The following is a 21,105-nucleotide window of genomic DNA, read 5'->3' as shown; positions in this document are numbered from 1 at the left end:
GTAGAGAGATTAAAGATTTGTATGTGAGTATTGATGAAAGTGTGTTTACTCCGCTGAGGCTGGCCGCCTACCTGACAGTGGAGAGGAGAGTAATGAGGAAATAGGAGCGAGGAAGAGTCGGGGGACAGATTTTTTTTTAATGGTTGCAATAAGGAAATCTTAACCTTCTATCCTTCTCTGCTCTGTAGTCAAAGTTTTAAAAAATCACAAATATAGAAAGGGTGGGAGAAACAAGTAGAAAAGTAGAAACAAGTGATAGAAAAACACAAAACTGTACGTTTAATTCAGAAGCTGAATTTAAGAATCCAAGAATTGACTTGTATACTTCAATTTATACAGAAATGCATGCTTATGCAAAAATGCACGCACACCTCCCGACATGCATAGCAGCGGGAACACTGAGGCCTGTGTACGGTGGCTCTCCTTCACTTCCGCACCATAAATGTGTGTTTGCTATAAGAGGGAACACGGGGAGAAAAGAGGAATTCATGTGGCTGTTTATTTGAGCTTTTGGCCAAATCCAACCTGGGGCGGTTGCGTTGGCGCGCACCAAACCCCAGGCGCTCCTGTACCCCCCGCCACACACACATACTGTACACGCTCAGGTACTCAAGCACACACAACACACATTTTACTACTCACTGACACACACACACACACACACATACCTGTCCATCCTAGCCATATCAAGGTGTGTTTGTCTTTCCTTGCCCACCATCTTAGGTCCTCCCAGAGCAGGTATTTCCTCACACACACACACACACACACACACACACACACACACACACACACACACACACACACACACACACACACACACACAACACACACACACACACACACACACACACACACACACACACACACAACACACACACACACACACACACACACACACACACACACACACACACACACACACACACACACACACACACACACACACACACACACACACACACACACACACACACACACACACACACACACACACAACACACACACACACACAGCACAGCAGCTATAGAGGTAGGGGGGTGTGTCTGTGTGCTGAGTTGTGTGAAGCACTTGCATTGATAACCTGCAGCTCAGAGTCACTCAGACTCACTTTGTGGCCGTCCCTCTCGCCTGGAACTCCCTTCGTCTTGCTCTGTCTCCTTTCTGGCTCTCCACTCTAGGACTGTCTGCGGACACGCTCAGACCCCCGCGTTTACTCGTCACCCCTCTGTCGCCATGACGCCTACCCCACTGTTTTTCCTGCTGCTGCTCGGCCTCATGGGGGCTCGGGCCACCGTAGACCTCCGCACGGCCGCCGCAATGGGTAAGAAAGATGACCTTTAACCCTTAAATTTGATTCTGACTCCAGCTGAAGACTCTCTGATGGTTTGGTACCTGACATTAACACATCAGTAGTTATCTTAGCAAAAAACTATTCTGAGGACAGTAAACCTCAAAATAGACACAACATGATAAAGCTAAGTATACTTATATTTCTAGTGATGTAACAGCGTTTCTGACGAATATCCCTCTGGTCTGATTCAAGTCTTTTCAAAATAAGTGGCTATCTGATGTGTTTGAGCCAGTTGTTGTAGATTTGCAAAAGTTCCTGAAAGTAAACAGAATTAATGGAGAACAATTTAAAAAGTTACATTTACTTTGAAATTAGTCTGGATAATTAAAAAATAATGTTCTCCAACAATTAATTGATTTCTGTATTTGAAGTCTCTTTGGGTATTTATGATTTTAAATTATTAAAGACGGCAGTGTTTTTGGTATCGTTGCCGGTGGTTGGATGGTGTACGTGCACAGTTTGAATGAATTGGCAGTTGGAGCACTGTGTGTGTGTGTGTGCGTGTGTGTGCGTGTATGTGTGTGTGGGGGGGGGGGAGCTGTAATGTAGAAATTTGTAGGAGGAAAAACCAAAGGGAGGGAGAGAGGTGAAGGGTGAGAAGGGAGATCAGTGATGTTAAACAGACACTGGAAGTTTTAATGATTCATTTAACGGGGCCTCAAATGCTTGGACTGTCTTAAAATCACATCCTCTCCGAGTCAAAGTGTTTTATTACCAGAGCGTCTTTGACACACATGTGATAGCTCCATCGGATGTTTGTAGCTGAACAGTCATACGTTTTTTACATATAGTTTAAAAATCTCTTTCTTAAGATCAACTTTTTCTTAGATTTATTTTCTAAGCTTTCGGGGTACATTTTATTGTATTTTGTTACGTTTTCTCTCTATTAAGATGTATTGATATTATAGTAATTCTTAATATACACAGTATAAATCAGGCGACTTCTAATGTGTCTTTCTTTGGCCTGCATCCTTGTTTAATGCCAAGCATTTCTCCACCTCTCCCTCCACCCTCGCCTCTCTCCACCTCTGCTGCCTCCCTGCATCCTGTTTTTCGGACTCCTCCCACTTTCTCACCAGCCCCCATAAGTCCCCCCTCCCTTCTCCCCTCAATACATCCGTTCTTTCCATGCTCCTCCCACTCTCCCCCCTTTTTCCCCTTCTTCATTAACTTCATTTTTTAATAATTGTGTGGACTTATAGTTGAAAAATGAGAAAATATGCATAATAATCTCCCTTCTGTCCTCCTTTTCTCATGTAGCGGCAGGTTTGTGCAAAACTCGACCCACAGACATTGTGTTCATCGTCGACAGCAGTCGGAGCGTTCGCCCTTCAGAGTTTGAGCAGGTCAAGGTCTTCCTGGCTAAGGTCATCGAGGGTCTTGATGTTGGACCCAACGCCACCCGTGTGGGAGTTGTCAACTACGCCAGCCGCGTCAAGAGCGAGGTTTGGGGTTCTGCTAGCCTTCACTATCACCCAGCAACGTTTACATGTATTTGTCATGTGATTTTATAACACTGACTTTCCTATTATGCAACTGCAGGTGTCTCTGAAGACGCATCGCACCAAAGCCGGTCTGATTAAAGCTGTGACGAAGATCGAGCCCCTTTCCACCGGAACAATGACCGGTCTGGCCATCCAGTTTGCCCTGAACGTGGCCTTCAGCGAGAGCGAGGGTGCTCGCGTCAAATCTCCCGATATCAGCAAGGTCATACACACATTTACATGCATTCACACATGCAATTCAACATATTCCATCATTATTATCACCTCTTTAAATACATTTTTTATATAATTGTGCTACTTTACCTTCCCAGGTGGCCATTATTGTGACAGACGGGCGCCCCCAGGACAACGTGAAGGAAGTGGCTCTGCGTGCACGGGATGCCGGTATTGAGATCTTCGCCATTGGTGTGGGACGTGTGGACATGAACACCCTGAAGCAGATGGCCAGTGACCCTCTGGACGACCACGTGGACTACGTTGAGAGCTACAGCGTCATCGAGAAGCTCACCAAGAAGTTCCAGGAAGCCTTCTGTGGTAAGATGAGATGGAGGGAAGAGGAAGATGGAAAGATAAGAGTTTCATTGTATAAAATTAGAGGAACAGATGTAGAAAATTGGTGCTGATTGATGGAAATAGACAAAGATGGTTAAAAATACAAAAAAAGACAGGGTGAGTCATCATCATTATCCTTCATCACTGTGGAAAGAGCTGCCCCCCTATTCTAAGGGTAAGGTGTCACTTTCATTCCTTTATGTTGTTCCCTCACTTTTGTCCTCAAAAAGACTACAGTAGACTCACTCAAGTGTACAAACTGATTGAATACTCCCATTGCAGGAGGGCACTAGGGAAGGAACAACCTAAAGGAACGACATCAGTCCTGTTCTTCAGTCAAATCTCACATAGCCGAGAGGCAACGCTGATCTCTCTTTAATTACCGATACATTAGTGACAGTCATTAAACCTCTTATTAGTAATGCCCTTTGGCGGTCTGCTGCAGTTTTGGCTGCTGCCTGCCAGCCAATCACGCTGCAGATGTTTCATCCAAGGGCGGAATTGCATGATCACAGTGTTGGATTGTTATTGGACGAGCCTGCACTATTTAGTTTAATCTTGTTTAATTGAGGCTACTCCAATCTATTCCACCTGTCAGTTTTAAGGGTCCACTGGATACACGTGTCATTCACGCTCATTCAAAATTGTTTGCTGCAAGTGACAGTGGATCATTAAAACCCAATGCTAGATATTCCCGTTTTCAAACTGACATAGTTTCATTCTCTCCTCCTAACTCCAAACACCCCCCCCCCCTTTGTGTGTGTGTGTGCTTGCACCTGGACATATAACCTCCTGGGTGTATGTGTGTTCTGCACGCACACACACACAGTGTCGGACCTTTGTGCCACCGGGGATCATGACTGTGAGCAGGTATGCATCAGCTCCCCCGGATCATTCAAGTGTGCCTGCAAAGCTGGCTTACCCTCATGGACAATGGTCGCAGCTGCAGTGGTGAGTGGTTGTGTGTGAGTGTGTGTGTGAGAAGGTTTTTATCCAATGGCGGTCACTGTGCTCCCAGAGTAACATGCTCTGTTGTGTGTCCGCCATCACCAGCTTGCAGCAATGCAGCGACAGACGTAGTGTTCCTGATCGACGGCTCTAAGAGCGTGCGTCCTGAGAACTTCGAACTGGTCAAGAAGTGGATCAACCAGATCGTCGACAAACTGGATGTTTCTGAGGCCAAGGCTCACGTTGGACTGGTTCAGTACTCCAGCTCCGTCAGACAGGCACGTGTCTGCATTTGCTATTTTCATGTCACCTCAAAATCTGCCTCCTTCTCTTCTGTATCAATGTCATGTTTTCTCTTTCCTCCTGCAGGAGTTCCCTCTGGGTCGCTTCAACAACAAGAAAGACCTGAAGGACGCTGTGAAGAAGATGGCCTACATGGAGAGGGGAACCATGACAGGCCAGGCCCTCCGTTATCTGACAGACAACAGCTTCAGCGCCGGAGGGGGCGCCCGGCCCGGAGTCGCCAAGGTGGGCATCGTCTTCACTGACGGACGCAGCCAGGACTACATTGGAGATGCCGCCAAGAAGGCCAAGGAGCAGGGTGAGGAGGAGAGGATGGTTTAATGCCCAATGCATGATTGTAATACAAGACGTTCCAATCTGATGCCTACTTTTATCAAATGAGTTTTCAGCAACTTAAATATGATTGATATGATATGATGTATGAGATTTCCTGCAATTCCATGTATAATATATATTAAAACGTAATAAATAATTGGGTTTTAGACTGACAAACAAAATTGGAATGGACATTTTCTCACTATTAATCAATTAATCTAGAATTTAGTCCTCAGTTAATAATATAAATAACTCTTAGATGCAGCTCTAGTCAGATGAGGAAAACCTATATGTGTTTATGTTTCAGGTTATAAGATGTACGCTGTTGGAGTGGGCAACGCAGTGGAGGATGAGCTGAAAGAGATTGCCTCTGAGCCGACTGGAGAGCACTACTTCTACACTGCCGACTTCAAGGCCATGACCCAGATCGCCAAGAAGCTGCAGATTAACATCTGTCAAGGTCACATATTATGATTAGATACAAACAATAAACATACTTGTGTTATTACAGGTCATTTCACTATAAGTACTGCGACATTAGCTCATAACTTGTGCTTTCTTTCCTACAGAGGAGGACCCTTGTGAATGCGACTCCCTTGTAAAGTTCCAGAAAAAAGTAGAAGACGCCCTGCAGGCACTAACAAAAAAATATATCCTTTACAACGGCTGACATGGTGTAAGAATAGTTTGGCATTTAAATGTATCATATTTTTCTGTCTGGTTTTTCTTCATTGTTGGCGTCCTTGACAAATTATTACTAGACAGCATGTCAAAGAGGATTGCCTTGCTGGAGAACAAAATCGTCTGAGGACCCACATCCCACTCTGCACACTCTGCACACACACCCACATACACACAAACACACAATTTTTACTTCCTGTAAAATACTGAAGAGGATCCCATGTGTGTGAACCCTGACCTCTGCTTGTATCCGAGCTCTCCCACATCATCTCTGCGCCATCCTCTCTCGATCTTACCTCTTCCACCTTTGGGTCTCCTGGGAAACAAAGCGCCGGTTGCCATGGAGACCACGCCTTTTTGTGTGTTCAGAAGGCCATCGTCCATAGCCAGCCTGTGTGTTTGTTAATAAAAAACTTCCCTCATAGGGAAACGGTGACGGTACACTGAAGGGTTTTCTTTGTGGCTGCCAATAATGAATTTCCCCAAAACCCAAAGTCTGTGTCTCATCCTCCGCACTTGTTTGTCTTTTTCCCTGTCTCTCCTCTCAAATCTGAAGGCTTCCACTTTCTTCTCCCCCTCATCTACTATTATATATGGTGTACATATATACATATAAACAGGTAAATTAATATAAGATATATGTCTGAAAATAAGGGTACACCATTTATGTTTTTTTATTTTCCTAAATAAAGGTGATTCAGGAAGTACATATGATAAATTGTGAAAATATGATATGCACACATGGACAAAAAGCAATTCCTACTTTTACACTGTTTTATTTGATTTACTATGAATATGTGCACACAGAAAAGTTATATGGTCCAACATATGGGCTCTGAGGACCACAAGGGCCTGACAGGTGCTCACATTAAATGGTAAACAATTTAATGTATTGTCAACAGCAACCTTTACACTTACAACAACTAAATTGTTGTTCTGCCTAAATTCTACATTGAAGTATTATAATTATCCTGCATTTATCAGGACCAAATCAAAGTAGGATCCATACTTGGATTTGTCGGGTTTGTGGTCAACAAAAGGTTTACTCCTGCAGTGAAGCTTTGGTACTAACGAAGTGCTTCAATAAAAGTAATTAATTGTTTTGCTGATATAAAAATAATTCAGATAGCCCTTGCTGAATACAAATGTTCTGCATTCTGCTGTATAGAAGAGAGAGCAAGTTTAAGACATTTATCTGGTATTATGGTTTCATGTTGCCGTTGTTCAGCATGGAAACATTCAGGGTGTTCGGTAGACACTACACGTGATGATGTGGCTACCTCCCCTGCTATTCTACCTGGTCGGCTACCTGGTGCTGGGGATCTCCGGGACCGGTGTCGCTCCCGACGCTGAACACCCACAAGACACACCTGCGCTTGATGTGTGGCCTACCCCAGGCACCATGGCTTCCCCGGATCCAGTAAGAGTTTTTGCCATGATGACAACCCCGCTGCTCGCGGAGGACCTTCTCTCATGGACGTCTCATCTACCCGGGGTTCTGCCGCGAGGACTACGCTGTCTATGGGCCCAGGGAAATGGGAGACTTTCCCCCTATGCAGCGCGCACTTGCGACGGCAAGCCGACCAGCCCAGCGAGGAGGACCTGGCTTCTAATTCTCCTACTCCTGATGTCGGGTAACGTGAAACCGAATCCAGGCCCAGAACTGTCTCAGCTGCAAACGCCAGAGGAGTTTAGAACGAAAGACGGATTACGTCTTTTTCACCTTAATGTTCACAGCATGATTAATAAGATGGACTCCATCAGAATATGGGCCGATTCGACTGACTCTGATATCATTGTCCTTTCTGAGACGTGGCTCAAAAAGTCGATTACAAATGATATGATAAATATAAAAGATTACAATGTCTTTAGAACAGACCGTGTGGGAAAAGGGGGCGGGGTTGCGATTTATGTTAAAAACCATTTAGACTGCACCTGCATCGAATCCCTAACAAAACCAAAATGCTTTGAACTCTCTGTAATTAAACTATCGCTCCCAAGTGGTTCAGACATTATAGTGGTCGGATGCTACCGCCCGCCCGCTGCCTCAAGCGAAGCCACGAATATACTCTCCAATCTTCTCCATAACTGGACTAAATCCGAGATGGTTTTACTCGGAGACCTAAACTGGGACTGGCAAACGGATTTACAAAACTCTTTCAAGGACACTTGTGACTCTCTCTGTTTGGTGCAACTAGTTAACTCGCCAACTCGGTTAAACCAAAAAGATTTAGAGAAGTCCACTTTGATTGATGTTATTCTTACAAACGCACCTCACCGTTTCTCCGCAGTAGGCACGTTTTGTAATGATATAAGCGACCACTGCGCAATTGCTTGTGTGAGAACCTGTAAGATCCCTAAAGGAAAGCCACGTTTCATTCACAAAAGGCGATTCAAACATTTCGATGAGCAGACGTTTCTACATGATGTTTTTAATAGTGATTTACACATTGTTTCACTTATGACCGATGTTGAGTTAGCATGGAATTATTTTAAATCCACCTTCTTGGCTATATGTGACAAGCATGCTCCTTTTAGGACATCTAGGATAAGCGGTAAAGACAACCCCTGGTTTAATGATTCTATATCCTCTCTCATTCGACAGAGAGACACTGCCTGGGCTAAAGCAAAGAAATCGAATATTCCATTAGATTGGAATCTGTATAGGACATTAAGAAACAAATGCACTAAGCTGATTAAAGACTCTAAATGTGCCTACTATCTTAATGCAATACATGACAATTTGAATAACCCTGCAAAGTTTTGGAAACTTGTTAAATCCTCCTCAGGTTCTATCACTCCAAACAGCCTTCCTGATCTCTTAAGGGTAAATCAGAGTGAAATCAAGGGCAAAATGGATATTGCAGACAGCTTTAATAATTATTTTATTTCTGCTGGCTCAATCTTTGATTCTAGCAACTCAGGGATGATTGCTGCAGAAGGAGAGCCAGGTCCTCCGCCACTTGACCCTGATCAACTGTTCACCTTTGCCCCCATCTTGACCTCTCAGGTTCACAAAGCTTTAATGAGCCTAGATGTAAAGAAATCTTCAGGCCCAGACAAGATAGAGCCGTTCTTCTTCAAAGTTGCTGCAGGTCTGATTGCAGAACCCATAACCTCTATTTTGAATCTCAGTCTTTGTGCTGGTGAATTGCCTAGCTCCTGGAAGTCGGCCATGGTTCTCCCCTTGTTAAAGGGCGGAGACCCCTCTGACCTAAATAATGATCGCCCTATTTCCAGACTGTCTGTAATGGCCAAAGTCTTTGAATCTCTTGTAAACGAACAACTGAAAAAGTTTCTAACTGACCATAATATTCTTAACGAGTCTCAGTCAGGCTTCAGATCAGGCCATAGTACTACTTCAGCGGCTATGCTAGTCTCAAATGACATAATTGAAGCACTAGACAAGAAAAAACACTGTGCAGCATTGTTTGTTGATCTGTCTAAAGCTTTTGATTCTGTGGATCATGCATTGCTACTGCAGAGGCTTGGCTGCATAGGTCTTGGCAAAATGGCTTTGAGCTGGTTTAAAAACTATCTATCTGAAAGAACTCAGTGTGTCTCAGTGGAAGATTATACCTCAGCTGCTCTTACTGTAAACAAAGGTGTTCCACAAGGTTCTATTTTGGCCCCTGTCTTATTCTCCATCTTTATAAATGAACTAGGAAATGGGATAAACCCAGCACGGTTTCATTTATACGCCGATGATACAGTTGTTTACACAGTGGCTTCCTCTTTAACCCAGGCCATAGAGCTTCTACAGGATGCTTTTAATACACTGCAACACTCCTTGCTAAGGCTAAGACTGGTCCTTAATGCAAAAAAGACCAAGTACATGACCTTCTCTCGCTCTCGAGCTAATACAGCTGTCCCTCCGATTCTGACACTGGAAGGGACATGCCTTGACAAAGTAGCATCCTACAAATATCTGGGCATATGGATTGATGAAAAGATGGCCTTTGATGTTCATATTGGGAACCTACTGAGAAAACTTAGACCTAAACTGGGCTTTTTCTTCCGTTTAAAGAAATGTTTCCCGTCTGAAGCCAGGAAGAGAATTGTGCAGAGTTCCTTTCTGTCTGTATTAGACTATGGCAATGTGATCTATATGCATGCTCCTTCCTCCCTGCTTAAAAAGCTGGATTCTGCGTACCATACTGCTATACGTTTTGTAACGGGTGCAGGCTCTCGCACCCACCACTGCACTTTGTATCAATCCCTAGGATGGTCCTCTCTGTACCAAAGAAGACAATCACACATGTTGATTTTTATCCTTAAGTCATTGCTAGGTAAGCTGCCCTTATATATCTCCAGACTTCTGTCCTTTTATACTTGCTTTTTTAATACCAGACGAGCAGCAAATGGGATGCTTTTAAATGTTCCTTTGATGCAGTCAGAGCTTGGTAAAACTGCATTCTCCCACTATGCTCCCTTTTTATGGAATACGCTGCAAGTAAAACTTTGTCGAGAGGCACTTCCTACTGTAAATGCTTTTAAAGGTATGCTACGATTAGCCCTTCATGAAACATGTAACTGTTTTACCTGATGCTATTGCTGATGTGATGATGCTTCTTGCCACTGCACAAATGGCCTTCTGTATTTATATTTGAATTGTATGTTTTTTGTTTAATGCCCTTGTTTTATGTTGAAACTTGTTGTGTGCCGTGTTGGTCAGGACTCCCTGGAAGAAGAGATCTTGTATCTCAATGGGACATTCCTGGATAAATAAAGGATAAATAAAATAAAATAAATACAAATTATGCCCATTTTTTAAATGCAGAAGCCTTTAATAGTTTACATAAAGCTTAATAAAACTAGTAAATCAACAAATGAAGTGTATGCCATAATGACCTCACACCAAATTAAAGGAAGTTAAATGATTCAGAAACAAATACTCTATTTTCGAAGTCCTGAAGTTCATTAGTGAAAAGTTGGGCCCACGTCACAGTGACGTAGCATACGAGGGAAAAAAAAGCTCTCCAACTCCGAACAGCTGAAGGAAACCAGAGAGTGAAAGCTGTCATCTGATCCTCATGAAAGCGGACTTTAAACTCACCTCAACTTCTGGCAGGACGAACACAAACAAATGCCTCACAGAGTTTATAATACCAAGGCATCGTTAAGCGCTGCTAAAAGCTTGCAGCATCTGCTAACAGCAGCTAGGCTAGTTTAGCGAGCTAACCGGCATACCGTCTTTACGGTCAGGTAGCCGGGTTATGAGAGCTTTTTGTCGGCGTTAATGATTGACGGAACAGATGATTGCACAGTGAACCAACACAGGCAACTGACACCTCGAGTATCCGGTAGTTAAGGAAGACAACGCTTGCATCAAGCTAACGTTAACGGTTGGGTTAACAGCTAACGGGAGCTAGCAGGAACATTAGGTAGCTCCGGGGTTCCAACGGTCAAGAGATGGCCAGTAATCCCGCCGCGGGCTGCCTGGCTAACGGGGAAAACAAACCGGGCCGAGGGTCCGGTTCTGGCTGCTCGAGTCGCCACCGGACCGAGTCAGAGTGCGATGTGGCCCCGAATCTCAAAAGCTTAGCTCGACTGTGCAGCAGGGACGAAGAGGAGCGAGCAGCGGCTCTGGAGGAGCTCAGCCAAGGGGTGCTGCTGTGTTTGGGACTGGACCAGCACGGTTCGGCACGTCTGAGTGAACTAACACTGCTACACCTGCTCCGGTTGTCCCGGTCGTGCCCGCTGCAAGAGGTTCGGGGGAGAGCAACCGAGCTGCTGCGCACCGCACAGGTAATGTTGGGATATGGGATACTAGTCTCAATGTTTCTGCTTTATCATACTAGTTCAACAGCAGTGGCTAAACTTTTCCTACCAGATATATATCCACAGGTTGTTTATGTGCTTTCGCTTCTTATCAGGAAACAACAAGATAATGTGAATGAGTGATTATTGGTCGAAGCTGATTGGTCATACCAGCTGATTACCAGTGGTGGAAGAAGTATTCAGTGTCCTGCATATACAATCTCACTTAGGTCAAAGTAAAAAAGTATCATCAATATGTACTTAAAGTATACAAAGTAAAGTAAGCATTGTTCAGAACACGTGTCTTTTATGTGTTATGTGACATTTCTAGATAATATTGTTTGCATAAAGTAGCATTTGCTGTTGTAAACAAAGTTCTGATTGTCTTTTTTTTTAGAATATTTAAATAATTTGACTCTTTTTGGACTTAAAGAGTAAGTCCACCAGTTTGATTTTTAGAGATGTATTTTGTTAAAAGTAGCTCAAGTAGTTAAAATTACATTATGTCCCTTTTTTAAATGTAGTGGAGTAGAAGTATAAAGTAGCATTAACTAGAATTACTCAAGTAAAGAACCTCAAAATTGTACTTAAGTACAGTAAATGTACCTAGTTACTTCCCACCTCTGCTGATTACCACTTTTCTATGAGGTTGCTGTATATTTCATCAGACATCGAACCGTATGAGGTGATGCAACACGGGGCTGCGCACAAACAAGTAGCCGGACACGCCCCCTCTAGGCGCCCTGAAACCTGCCTGAAACACACCGGACACAGCTTTCACAGCCCACTGGAGATTCTAGAAATATACAAACAAGTCACACTGCGACTGACGCACTTAGAGTTTATGTGTCTTCTTTGTTGTAAATCCTAAGCGGTGACTTTCTGGTGTGGTTCTTCCGATCATGTCGGTGAGTTTGATTTTAACGCATGCTTTGTGCAGATGTTATGATCAGCGAGTTATGGAACGGTCTCCAGTTACAGTACGTTAGTCTAGTAATGAGCAAAGGGGTTGCAGCTGCATGCAGTTATCCCCATGTTCTTATTGTTTTAATAATATGTGTGATATCTGCATTATTGATGCATTCTGAATCCTAGAGAGAAAGACTATCCAACCCTTCAGTTAAGTAGTTTGCTCCACCTTGTACATTTGTTTTTGATGTGAGGTCATGTACAACATGTACACGAATGTACAGCAAATGACATGTATCTGTACCTCTGTACACCATTTCAGCCGTTGTAAAGAATATAGTTTTACAAAAGGTAGAATTGTATTAAGTACAGTACTTGTGAATGTACTTTAGTTACTTAACATCACTGCACACAGTCCTTAGTTCCAGCTCCTCGGTTGTGAGGTTTCGCTGGTTTTCTTTGACTCAATATATTAATGTTTTGGACTGTTGATCAGACCAATAACAATTTGAGGACATTTGTATGGGCTGCAGTAGATCAAAACATACATCTATTATGTCATTTTTTAGATTAATCAGAATTAAAAATGTATTTTCATTTCACTGTTTAATGAACTTGATGCTCCTTTCTAGGAACAAGGTGTTGAAGTTCCCCGGGCTCTGGCATCGGGCCCAAGCGCCTTCATTCCTGCGAAAGAGGTGTGTTAGACTTGTTTCAAAGTACATTTATTTGCTTCATTATTAATTCATTTCCAAAAGAAAACTCTTGTCTGAATTGTTTTTGAGATTCATCTTTGTAAAGGGTTATGACGAGGTCCCAAGAAATGGCCTTGTTTTTCTTCCTACAGGAGTAGATCCCATGAAGCATGGGGCAGTGTGTACAATAAGATGAGATAAGATAAAGCTTTATTAATCCCTGTTGGAAAATCCAGGTGTCATAATGAAACAGTAATGAGATCGAAACACAGCAGAATGTTGAATACAATTTTTGTTTTCCTTTTAGCCATATAATGTTGTTTGATCAAACTAATTGTAAAAGAGATGTGGTTTAACAATTTGCTAATATTAGAAGTTTAGCTCACTATTCTGCTGCAATACTGCACTGCCTGTTGCTTCATGTCATCAAGAGAAGCAACAACAGAGATATATTGCAAATGCTGATGACTACAATTTCTTCAAATGTGACTCACTCCAAGTGTTCCACTGGAGGAAATGGGAGTGTTATATCTGCCAATTTTCTAACTAAACAAGTAGCATTTTAGAGCGAGTCCTTAGCAATAGGTTGTCACGCATCAAAACAATATTATGTATATTTAATTGTAAACATATATTTTGCTCGCCCTTCCTCTTCAGATTTTGAAAGAAGGTCCAGACCAGGACATCCTCATCGAATCGTTCCTTTCAATGGGTCGCGTGGACCACATCACCATGGTGATGGCGCTGCACCCTGCATACCTGAGCTGCTTTTTGAGGACCCAGCATGCCTTGTTGGAGATGGATGGCCCCTTGCCCCGTCCCTGGAGACATTACATTGTTGTTATGGTAAGAAAACCTATTATTAACTAGTGACACATGTCAGAGCTCTCAGCAGACCCCCCTCCCCATGTGCACTCATGAATGTAAAAGGGTTCCTATATCTTACACAGACATTTAAAAAACATATCAAATCAAATGTTGCATTGACTTAATATTTTTCGTCATTGACTTAATTTTTTAACAAAGTCAGGAAAATCTGAAGGGCGTCTGTGAGTTTGACAGATAAGAACAATGAGTGGGCTTACAGCACATTGTAAAGCTATGGACAGGAGGCTGTGGAGCATGTCTCCTCTCTGGGAGGTAAAGTCCTCCCTCCCTCTTATTAGACCCCTAACTCTGATGTCACTGTAGGGAAAAAAGTATTCGTCTGCTTCATGTGGTTTTGAAATCTATTAAACATGAATGGTAAAAATGGACATCATTTTGATGAACCTCACAAATCAGCTCCTTCTTCAACAATCTGTTGACTATTTTGCAATCGGCTGAATAAAATACGAGTCAGCAGTTCTTCAAACACATGTAAGGACAATATGTCTTTGTTATTGACATCAGCTTGAGTTGCTCATTTTTTGTTGACTTAAGTCAAGAGATCCCCTTGACAACCAATGCACATGTCAAACATACACCACCGCACAGTATAATACAAAGTAATACATTTGTTATTAATTAAATGGAGTTATCCATAAAAGACAGCTTTTAATAAAGGCACAATTGTTTGTTCTTTAGTCTGGATTTCAAACTCTTATCGAAAATACGTAGGTTGACAAACTCTGATATTTTCAGATGTTTAGTTTTTCAGTGCATGCATTTAAGGAATTAGCAATAGCATAGCATCTAGTAGTGCTTCTAATGACTCTAAATGGTTAGCTTTAGCTTGTAATTAATTTGAACAAAGCTGGTTGAGTCAACCAAATGAAACAACATAAGAACCTCCTGTAACAGCATGCAGCTATTCTATATTGATCGTTGAATTGCCCTGCAAAAAATGGATAGCCTCTTTTATATTATTACATGTACTCTTATAATTCACATCATAGACAAACATATAAAGAAATGTTAAATATTATTTAAATTGTTCCTTCAAAGTGAACCATTTAATTTGCTGTGTAAAATAATACAAATAAATCATTATTATACTAGTGCACATTCAACTTGTCCTTTCAACAGACAACATTGTTGTTGTTTTGATTTACCTTCATTGTGTGAGGAGGTAATGCTGCAAGAGGTGATACTGCAGGTTAACTCATAAAGAAGTGTTTACTTTTTATTTTATAAGCTGTAAACACCATCAATCAATCAATGTTTATTTATATATCACAAATGTTACATTTGTCTCAGTGGTCTTCACAGTGTGTACAGAATATCAGTATGACAATACACCAAACATAATGGGTCTGTGAAAGGCCACTGCAGGTACAGTGAGCATATCCCTTTACCTTGTTCAGACTATTAGTAAAGCGATATCTAGCCTGAACATTAAAAGTGACAGCAGACTCTGTCGCTATGTTTTTCTGTTTGTGGACAAGTCAAGTGTGCCAAATGTGTTTTTAAGATTTATTTATTTTTGAACACAATTTGGCTTCATGGCAATGCATTATTCCTGCCTCCACGTAGTAGGACAAAATCAATGCTGCAGTTACAGGTATATTAACATGCTGCAAGGCTGTTCCAACTGCTTTTACATTCCCAGTCAGTTCAGCTGAAGTGAGCCATTATTAAATGCATTCATACCTAACATGGGCTTACTGAAGTAATGTCACTTCTGCTTTTTCAAACTCAATCTCTCACAGCTCCATAGCATAGGAAACAGCTGCAGTTTATAATTAATGGCGTCAAGTTTAATCTATTAGTAGGCACTAACGGTTATGATTATTGTCAGCTCCTTATCCTTGATGAACCTCATCTTATTTGCTAGAGCTGTGAAAACAGTCACAACTTGAGCTAGATATTTATATGTATGCCTTTTGATGTGTGTCACTGGTTATTGCCTCATCTCTATTTCCGTTTCCGTTGTCTGAAATTACTTTAAAAAACGGATTGAGACAATCACTTAAATATCAAGTGATCTAAAGATCGTACTCTGAAGAAATAGAAATGTTGTAATTATTTGGGCAAATTCAGAAAATATGAATACATTAAAGGCATGCCAACTGTACTGGTAGGCATTATTTTCTTCTGAAACAGACTATTCAAAGGATTACAAATCTATACAGATTTTTCTGTAGATATTCACAATCAATAGTTGTAGGGACATTTAAGGATGCTAAAGGAGAGGTTAAGTGAAATATTGCGCAAAAATGCAGTTTTTGAAAGCAATGAAAATGTCAGGACATTTAGGTTGGCATAAGCTACAAAAAAACAATTATCTTTACTTAGGAGAACTCTATAAAAATGCTAAATAGACTTGACAGGATGTTCTGTGCCTGAGGGTTATCCAGCTGCTGTATCAGAGACACTAAAAAGGTCTGCCAAAGACTGCGATATTCATAAACATTTAATGGCTCTTTATATAATCATCACAGTAGCTGTCCTTACAGAAATGCTGGTCATTAGAGTGAAAATAATCTTTGGTGGAGTAATTTAGTTGAGGTGCTTTAACCTCTGAGCCCTTTTATATATTAATGCGCATTGGCAGTTCTGATGCATTATGGAGTCATTCTACCCAGACCAGTAATAGAGCGTGGTTGTTAATGGACGCTGCTCGTGTTTGACTTCTTCAGGCCGCGGCGCGACACCACTGCTCGTACGCCGTGCAGCAGCACAGCGCCGGCTTCCTGGAGGCCGGGGGGGAGGAGAGCTGGCTGAGCGGACTCCAACACGCGCCCACAAAGCTACGCAGCCTGCAGACACTCAACAAGCTGCTGGCACACAGACCCTGGCTCATCACACAGAAGCATGTACAGGTCAGACACCACACACACTGACCACATGTATGTTATGTTAGTCTGTGATGCCCATTAATAAATACCACCTATGTAATGTATTGTAGGATTTTGTTTTTGTGATATTGCTTTAATATACAGGTGTTCATAATTGTATCCTCTTTTTGTTCTGTGGTCATAACTTAACAACAGAGTCTACACTACAGCCACGCTAGCTGCTTTATGAGACTGACTCTACTTACACAGTGGTGCTAATGTAAGCATTTAGTCTGTTAGCTAGAGCTGTAATGAAGAGTTCAAAGCTGCATTCATAACGTTAACTTCAGAATTTTTAATTAACATTCAAATGATGTGCAACTTTTCATTTGCATGTTTATTGTTATTTTATATTCAAACTCACAGTTTCAGATAAAGTTTAGGTTACACAAATATTATACTGTTAAGGATTGTTAACAACTTGTGTGCTCCACAAATGCTACTATGAAGGATTAACTCCAGAGCTAAAGTCCAACATTCTAAATGTATTGAAAAAGCTTGATGTAGTAATTTCCAAAATTCTTAGCAGGTTTATATATAACAATATATTTTCCTTATGATTAGAAAAATACACGTATTTATGGAACTACATGCTTGTAAAGTAATTGATAATCACAATCATTACAACTCATCCTGAGGGAAACACGAGTGCCTTTCCCACCCAACAACACTACTGTATGAAACATCACTTACCCCCCCTCTGCCCTGCAGGAGCTGGTGTGTCCCGGAGCAGATCCTCGCTGGTCATTGGCTGAACTCATACACGCCGTGGTGCTCATGGCTCACGCTCACTCCCTCTGCTCCTTCGTGTGGGGCTGCGGCGTAAACCCTGAGCCCGACCACATCGGAGGTTACACCTTCCAGCTCCCCTCACCCATTCACCCTGCTCACAGCCCTCAGTGCCCCGCTCATGAGGACGGCAGGCAAGAGGTTAGTCATTTTTTCAGCAGATGTGTATCTATGTATTCCAGCGGTGTTTCCACAGTCACACCGGTTCGGTAAAAGTGAAACAAAGGTTGTCTGTAAGAAACAAAGTCCCAAGTAAATTCCTGAAGCCCTACTCTCTAATTTTCTCCTCCAGATTGTTGACGGAGCGATGGAGGTGGAGGTGTTGATGCAGAGGATGGTGGAGCTGCAGCTGCAGGAGGAGGAGTGCACACAGGAGGAGATGGTGACTCGCTTTGAGAGGGAGAGGAGCGAGAGCATACCGACCGGTACAAACACTCTTTATTCCACGCATTACTTCGTCAATTGATTGATTTGAATTGGTTTACTCACTACTTTCTCTTTAACGTGTTTGTTTTAGCGGTGGTGCGAGGAGCGCCACCGGACCTGGTGCTGCGTCTGGTGGAAGATCAAGAGTTTAGATACGAGGACTTTGCCCCCAAGGGAGAACAGTCACCAAACACCATGAGAGCCCAGGTAGCTTTCTGCAAGTTCAAGTTGTTTATATTTATTTAACCTTACTTTTCACAGTGCATTTCATTTGTTTGTGCCAACTTCCATACACATGTGTTGGTGTCTGATGTGTGCAGGATTACTCATGGGAGGACCACGGCTTCTCTCTCGTCAACAGACTACTGCCAGACATGGGTCAGCTCCTGGATGAAAAATTCCAGGTACACTCAACTTTAACCTTTTAGAAGCAAACCAACAAATACTCATAAGCTGATTTTTAAAAAAAAGCTGAACTAGTGATGTATGGTTAACCTAACGGGTCTTTCCGCTCCAGGAAGTTTAAAGGGGACCGATCATGCAAAATGCACTTTTTTATGTCTTTAATACATAAATATGTGTCCCCGGTGTGTCGGGGAACTCACGCAGTGTCAGAAAATAAAACCCTCTCTCTTTTCCTCCGTACCCAAATCTCTAAAAACGGGGCTACAACGGAGCTGATCCAGATTTGCGTCCGATATGACGTCATATCGGAAATGTAGGCTGGCTTTACACCCACGGCCCTATCAGAAACGTTGCTATCAGAAACAATGCCTGACTGTTTTGGACGTAATATGGTCGGTGCATGTTTACATTAGCATCGCTAACACTCAGAGCTAACCTGTACTGCACAGAGCATGTGTGTGAAGAAGCAGGAAATAAAAAAGAACTCGCCTTCTGGTATAACCGGCAAGAGAGAAAGCCTTTGAGCTCCATACTGTTTCAGAAAGAATCCTTGATAATTCATGATATGGCGTTTCATCACGGCAGTATTTAGTTTAGACACTAGCTGCCGGGTCCCGCATGAGCTCAGCCCCCTCCTTTTTTCTTTTTCATCAATTTTTCTTTTTTTAAAGCTTTATACCCAAAATCAGCACTTTTGAAACGGGAAGTGAGATAGAGGGATATGAGGCATGGCTAGAATGGGTGATATGTTTGGTATTTTGAGCAAAACACTTCATAGACATGTTTTTTATATATCTGAGACCTATGATATTGCCTAAAAATAGCATGATAGGTCCACTTTAAGTGAGTGAAGCCAATGTTAGGCAACTGAAACTAAGATCTGGTGGAGATAATGTGGGCCTACATGCTGGTTTACACGAGCAGTAACACAAATGTACTTGTTTGGAAAACCATTGGCTGGTCGCTATATGTGTTTCCCGAGTAAGGTCCGTGAGATAAATATATTGTCAGTACATTTGTAATTTTTCAGTTGGTGGAAATATATATACTGGGCAATTTTACCTCTGCAAATGAACAGTTAGGAGGAAAACATGATTCTTTAATTGATCTCATCATACATTGACATGCACCCTTTAACATAGGGTTTTTCTATTGAGAGGTCACAATCCAAAATACAATTATTAAAATGTGTGTTCTGTCAACCAACTGGTAGAAATGTTATACTTGGCATCTTGTTCTGTCGGTAGAATACTATATACTTTGTCACATTATTTGAGCATATTATAAGTTTAAACAATGTTTTCACAGGTTGTGAGCAACTTGACCTACAACAGGATGGCCATGCATGAAGATGTGGACACTCACACTCTGAGGAAAGCTCTGTGGAACTACATCCACTGTCTGTACGGGATACGGTAAGTACCACACACTGTTGGAAATATAGAAGGTTAAATTGTTTTATGTTTCTGCTAAATCTGACTTTTTATCACTGTACCTGTGCAGCTACGACGATTACGACTACGGCAGCGTGAACGTGCTGCTGGAGCGCTCGCTGAAGGTGTTCGTTAAGACCATGGCCTGTCACCCGGAGCAGACCACGGCACGCGTTTATCACGACTTCTGGAGACACTTCAGACAATCGGAAAAGGTACGCACGAGTTCAAACACTCACCTGACCCGGCCTCTGGAGCCACAATGAATGAATCATTTAACATTTCAGCGTGTCCTCTCTTTTTTCTTTCCTTTTTTAAAATGTCATTATTGAAGTACGCTTTGAATTACAGACATTTGAGTGTGTCACCTACTAATGTGACTTGACTTATTCCTTTTCTTTCCTTTTTTTCGCAGGTTCATGCAAACCTAATAGTGATGGAAGCCCGGCTACAGGCAGCCTTACTTTATGTTTTACGAGCCATCACACACTACATGAGATGACACACTCTCTCTCACACATTTTTGCAGATGCTGAGCCAGCTGTGACACACCACAGCCTAATGCACAACACACACACACACACACACACACACACACACACACACACACACACACACACACACACACACACACACACACACACACACACACACTACAGTGAATGTTTATGCATATCTTAAGTTCCAGTGTTAATGTTTTGATGCTGCTTTGCGACTGGGATATCTGATATTTAAAAATTGTTACTTATTTTGCACTGAAATCTATCAGGTTTTGTTTCCGTCTTTGAGCCTCAAGTGTTGTTGTGAATATCTTGCACATATTTCTGTCAGACAAAGACATATCTACAAGCTACTTGCCAGGTAGAATTAGGTCTGGTATAACTAAATTATCTTCATGATTCTACTGTTTGACATATCTGTTCAAGCTAATAATGATCATACAGACTACTCATGCCTCAGTCCTCTCCGTCTGCAGCACACAGAGGCTGAAATCAAAACAGACAAATAACTTGTATTTTTATGTACAATAAAAAGTTACTTTGTTATCAAAATGAAAATGACTGTTGTGTCTGGACATAATTTTCTGCCAAGAACAATTCAACAAAGCAAATACTCTACGTCTCTTTGTATTCTGATTTGACAAGCCCTTCACTGTGCATGTGTTGCAGCAGGAGTTGCGTTATCTCACCAGAAGATGGAGACAAAGACTCAGAGAAATGTGAAAGGTCACCACAGTTAACTTTGCCAAGTCATTCTTCAAGAAAGTTTGTAAAA

General features: G+C 42.0%; 3 protein-coding genes across 7 annotated transcripts in view; all 3 read left to right on the top strand.

The window, feature by feature from the left end:
- Nucleotides 1-21,105, top strand: part of si:ch211-193k19.2 (uncharacterized protein LOC100034574 homolog) — a 1,126,861-nt gene that overhangs the window by 315,263 nt on the left and 790,493 nt on the right. The window lies entirely within an intron of this gene.
- matn1 (matrilin 1) lies at nucleotides 1,105-6,096 on the top strand. The gene is given in 11 exon segments (XM_034240993.1): nucleotides 1,105-1,321; nucleotides 2,612-2,796; nucleotides 2,894-3,058; nucleotides 3,168-3,390; nucleotides 4,238-4,324; nucleotides 4,327-4,359; nucleotides 4,462-4,634; nucleotides 4,726-4,957; nucleotides 5,282-5,434; nucleotides 5,544-5,624; nucleotides 5,733-6,096. Coding segments are annotated over 11 exon segments (1,470 nt in total). The 5' UTR covers nucleotides 1,105-1,233; the 3' UTR covers nucleotides 5,783-6,096.
- On the top strand, nucleotides 10,610-20,891 carry sesn2 (sestrin 2). 5 transcript variants are annotated; one of them, XR_004571635.1, is made up of 12 exons: nucleotides 10,610-11,403; nucleotides 12,957-13,022; nucleotides 13,677-13,865; nucleotides 16,580-16,762; nucleotides 17,489-17,707; nucleotides 17,859-17,991; nucleotides 18,084-18,199; nucleotides 18,313-18,396; nucleotides 19,706-19,812; nucleotides 19,901-20,045; nucleotides 20,246-20,398; nucleotides 20,459-20,891. XR_004571635.1 is itself a non-coding variant. In XM_034240969.1 (11 exons), the coding sequence occupies exons 1-11, from the start codon at nucleotides 11,068-11,070 to the stop codon at nucleotides 20,330-20,332; spliced, it is 1,665 nt and encodes a 554-aa protein (XP_034096860.1). In that variant the 5' UTR covers nucleotides 10,610-11,067; the 3' UTR covers nucleotides 20,333-20,891. The 5 variants fall into 5 exon arrangements, 2 of the variants coding, with proteins under 2 accessions (XP_034096860.1, XP_034096862.1); XR_004571636.1 differs by having other exon boundaries at nucleotides 20,453-20,891; XR_004571634.1 differs by having other exon boundaries at nucleotides 20,443-20,891.

This window comes from Gymnodraco acuticeps, unplaced genomic scaffold (genome assembly GCF_902827175.1).
Source record: "Gymnodraco acuticeps unplaced genomic scaffold, fGymAcu1.1, whole genome shotgun sequence".
In the NCBI taxonomy this organism is placed as follows: Eukaryota; Metazoa; Chordata; class Actinopteri; order Perciformes; family Bathydraconidae; genus Gymnodraco; species Gymnodraco acuticeps.
This window is presented reverse-complemented; position numbering and strand designations above follow the sequence as displayed.